The sequence below is a fragment of the Chaetura pelagica genome, unplaced genomic scaffold (genome assembly GCF_000747805.2).
Source record: "Chaetura pelagica isolate M959 unplaced genomic scaffold, ChaPel_1.0 scaffold2, whole genome shotgun sequence".
NCBI lineage: Eukaryota > Metazoa > Chordata > Aves > Apodiformes > Apodidae > Chaetura > Chaetura pelagica.
This window is the reverse complement of record NW_009952796.1, coordinates 5,422,611-5,426,016: the sequence shown is the minus strand read 5'-3', so window position 1 is coordinate 5,426,016 and position 3,406 is coordinate 5,422,611. Positions and strand designations below refer to the sequence as shown.

At 35.7% G+C, this 3,406-nt stretch overlaps 1 protein-coding gene across 1 annotated transcript in view; it reads left to right on the top strand.

The window, feature by feature from the left end:
* The window catches only part of LBR (lamin B receptor), an 11,190-nt gene extending 8,028 nt beyond the window's left edge, over positions 1-3,162 (top strand). Inside the window, exons 8-13 of the mRNA XM_009994768.1 lie at positions 16-119; positions 528-653; positions 738-906; positions 1,766-1,846; positions 1,947-2,069; positions 3,002-3,162. Of these exons, the coding sequence (XP_009993070.1) occupies positions 16-119; positions 528-653; positions 738-906; positions 1,766-1,846; positions 1,947-2,069; positions 3,002-3,162 (764 nt within the window). The remainder of the gene's footprint in view (positions 1-15; positions 120-527; positions 654-737; positions 907-1,765; positions 1,847-1,946; positions 2,070-3,001) is intronic.
* The last annotated feature ends 244 nt before the right edge of the window (positions 3,163-3,406 follow it).

The following is a 3,406-nucleotide window of genomic DNA, read 5'->3' as shown; positions in this document are numbered from 1 at the left end:
ATGCCTTATCTGCAGGGTATATTGTTTATGATTTTTTTACTGGACATGAATTAAACCCCCGTATTGGCAGTTTTGATCTCAAATACTTCTGTGAGTTGCGTCCAGGATTAATTGGCTGGGTGAGTCAGTAATGTTATTTTCTTTGCTTAAATATTACATAAATGGGTTATATATATATATTAAAAATTTTATTAAGGATATAATGTATATTTATAAACAGGAAAAAAAGTACTTACAGTTTCATGTTGAGATTTTTAAAGATCTTTTTAATCCCTTTGGGATAATTTCTACACTCCAGCTTCTTTGCTTTGTGGGAAATGAAAACCCTTCTAAAAGTATTCAACTGTTGAGGCTACATAGCTTCAGAAATGTAGTTAGTTGCAAATTGTTGCTTGTGAAGTGGGTTATTATTTTTTTTAAACCTAAACATACGTCAAAACTGTGTGTATTAAAAGGTCCTGTAGTGTAATTGGAAAGACCCCTTTCTTTTACAAGGAAAATTTGTAATAAAATATTTTCTAAACTAGGTTGTTATAAACTTGGCAATGCTCTTGGCTGAGATGAAGATACACAATCAAAGTATGCCATCACTGTCAATGATACTTGTGAACAGCTTTCAGCTTCTTTATGTAGTGGATGCTCTTTGGAATGAGGTAAACAACACTCATTAAATTGTTATAATTTCTAATTACAATGTTAAGTGAATGAAGCTTTATTACCTATCTTCTGGTTTCTAGGAAGCTGTTTTGACTACAATGGATATTACCCATGATGGATTTGGATTCATGCTGGCATTCGGAGATTTGGTGTGGGTTCCATTTGTTTATAGTCTGCAGGCCTTTTATTTAGTTGGTCATCCTGTTGCAATTTCTTGGCCTGTTGCTGCTGCAATTACTGTTCTGAATGGTAAGTTACAATAAATGCTATTGTTACTGCTAGTAACGGGTGTAGTACTGATTTTGTGTTTTTTAAGTTGCAAGGTGAAGCTTCAGCCAAGATGAAGTTGTCATATTTCTTGTACTACCACTGCTCGTGGAAGCATGTGTTTGACCACTGTTCAATAATAAGTTATCATTTATTAAATGAAGGGTAAATGAGACTCAGGACACCTAATTGTTCTGTTGAGTGGCATCTTTAGATGGATGCTGTTTGGATTTGCAGAAGTAATTTAAAACACTTGAAAGACTGTAACAGATACCTTTTAAAGCTAGTCTGAGTGATGGAGTGATTCTTCTAAATAGGAAGTAATTGGTTTTGGTTTTAATTTTTATTTTTATTTCAAGTATTTCAATACAGCCTCAGAAAAAGCAAATTGAAGCTGCTTTGTAAAAATTATGAGGGTGAAGATAATAGTAATACCTCATTGTCAGGTTTTTAAAAATATTGTGAACTTGTAAATAGTTGGTAAGTTTATGGTATAGGTACTGCAGTAAAATACTGGGTTGCTCTATAATCTTACAAGCTGCAGCATGTCACCTTACATGAATTTCAAACTCAAAATTTACTATTTCAGCTATAAATGTAAATGTGAAAGTAAAGCTTCTCCAAAATCTTAAAGTTAGTAATGCATAGAAGTATATGGAACATAGGTTTCCAATAGCATTTCTACCTTGTTAGAGCTCTGCAAACTGGACAATATCCATTACTATCTCAGAGGAAAAGCCTTTGATGTAGTGAGAGTGTCACAGAGCATTGACTGCTTTTGTTGAAGGAAAGAAAGCTGGAAAAAAACTGAAAATGCAAAATAAATAATATTTCTTTTCAGGTATTGGTTATTACATATTCCGTAGAGCAAATTCTCAGAAAAATAGTTTCCGAAGGAATCCAGCAGATCCCAAATTGGCCTGTAAGTGCTTTTTTTGTTTGTTTGTTCCAATTGTTATACAGTGCCTCTTTGTTAAATACACATTCTAATTGTTGTGTTGACTACAATACTCTACTCACAGATCTGAAATTTATACCCACTGCAACTGGAAAAGGGCTTCTTGTCACGGGTTGGTGGGGTTTTGTTCGTCATCCTAATTATCTTGGTGATATCATCATGGCTCTAGCGTGGTCCCTACCCTGTGGTAAGTTCCTGAAACACAAGTAACTTTTATCAAAAATGCTTGTGTATATTGGCATCTGACTGGGTTTGAAATGCAAAGGGATCATTATTTGAGATTCTAAACGGACTTTAAGGAAAATATATTTTTAAAAATGAGTCATCAAACACAAAGGAGTGCAAATCTGTTTCAAAGTTCACAGTTTTGTTAATTAAATACTTCCTTGTTTTCATGAAGTTGTAGCACTTGGAGGAAATTAGGGAGCTTTTTGTCCAGCAGGGTTTTATAGTCCTGATTCTTTGCAAGAGCTTAAAGGAGCAGTGAGTTTCAGAAAGTAACATCATAAAAGTCTTGCCACTTCTCATTCAAGCTTGAAAACTGGCTTTGGCCTCCCACCTTGCCAGAAGGTGTTTCTCTTCTATAAAAGCACAGGAATAAGTGTGACAGATGCTGCTTCTGCACCCCGTGGCACAGTGGCTTTTGCTGACTATGGGAGACAGGGGGTTTTGGTGGAGTGGGACTTCGTCACTAAGGGCATGATGCCCCGATGAGGAGCATCAGCTGAGACAGGATGCTGGAATTCAGATATCCCTCCAGGGGATAATTTTGGCTTTCACTCAAAGTAGACAATACTAGATTAGCATATACACTTGTAGACAGTATCCTGGAAGAGGCTTCTGCCCATAAAAATGAGAGACTTGGATCCTCTATCTGGATCATAATGGCAGAAGTGGAGGTGTTGCTGTAACCACATGGGGCTTGAGGATGGGGGGCAGGGGATCACAGAATCATAGAGTAGTTTGGGTTGGAACGTACCTTTTAAAGTCCAGCTCATTGCGAGTGTAAGTTATCTCGGTCCCTAACTAATTTATGTCACCAGCTTAGTACAACTACATAGCCAAGATTGCTGGATTTTTGATGTACCTTAAGTGACTTTCTTACTTTACTTTTTACAGGTTTTAATCATATTTTACCATATTTCTACATTATGTATTTCATCTGCTTGCTTGTTCATAGAGAAGCTCGTGATGAACATCACTGTAAGCAAAAATATGGTTTGGCATGGGAAAGGTATTGTCAGCGTGTACCATACCGCATATTTCCTTACATCTACTAGAGCACTCCAGATGCCTGATTTGCAAATTAATTCTCAAGTTAGTTTCTTTGCAAATAAAAATATACCTCTTATCTTTGCACTTGGTCTATTTGTTATTTAGGCTTTTTAAAAAACAACAAAAAAGTGACCACAGTGGAGTGCATCATTTACAAGTAATCTTAAATATGTGAGTTATGTGAACTGACTGTGACTTCAATTTTTAAAAAATTGTGAATTTTAAAAGGTCTTAGAGCCCTAATTTTTT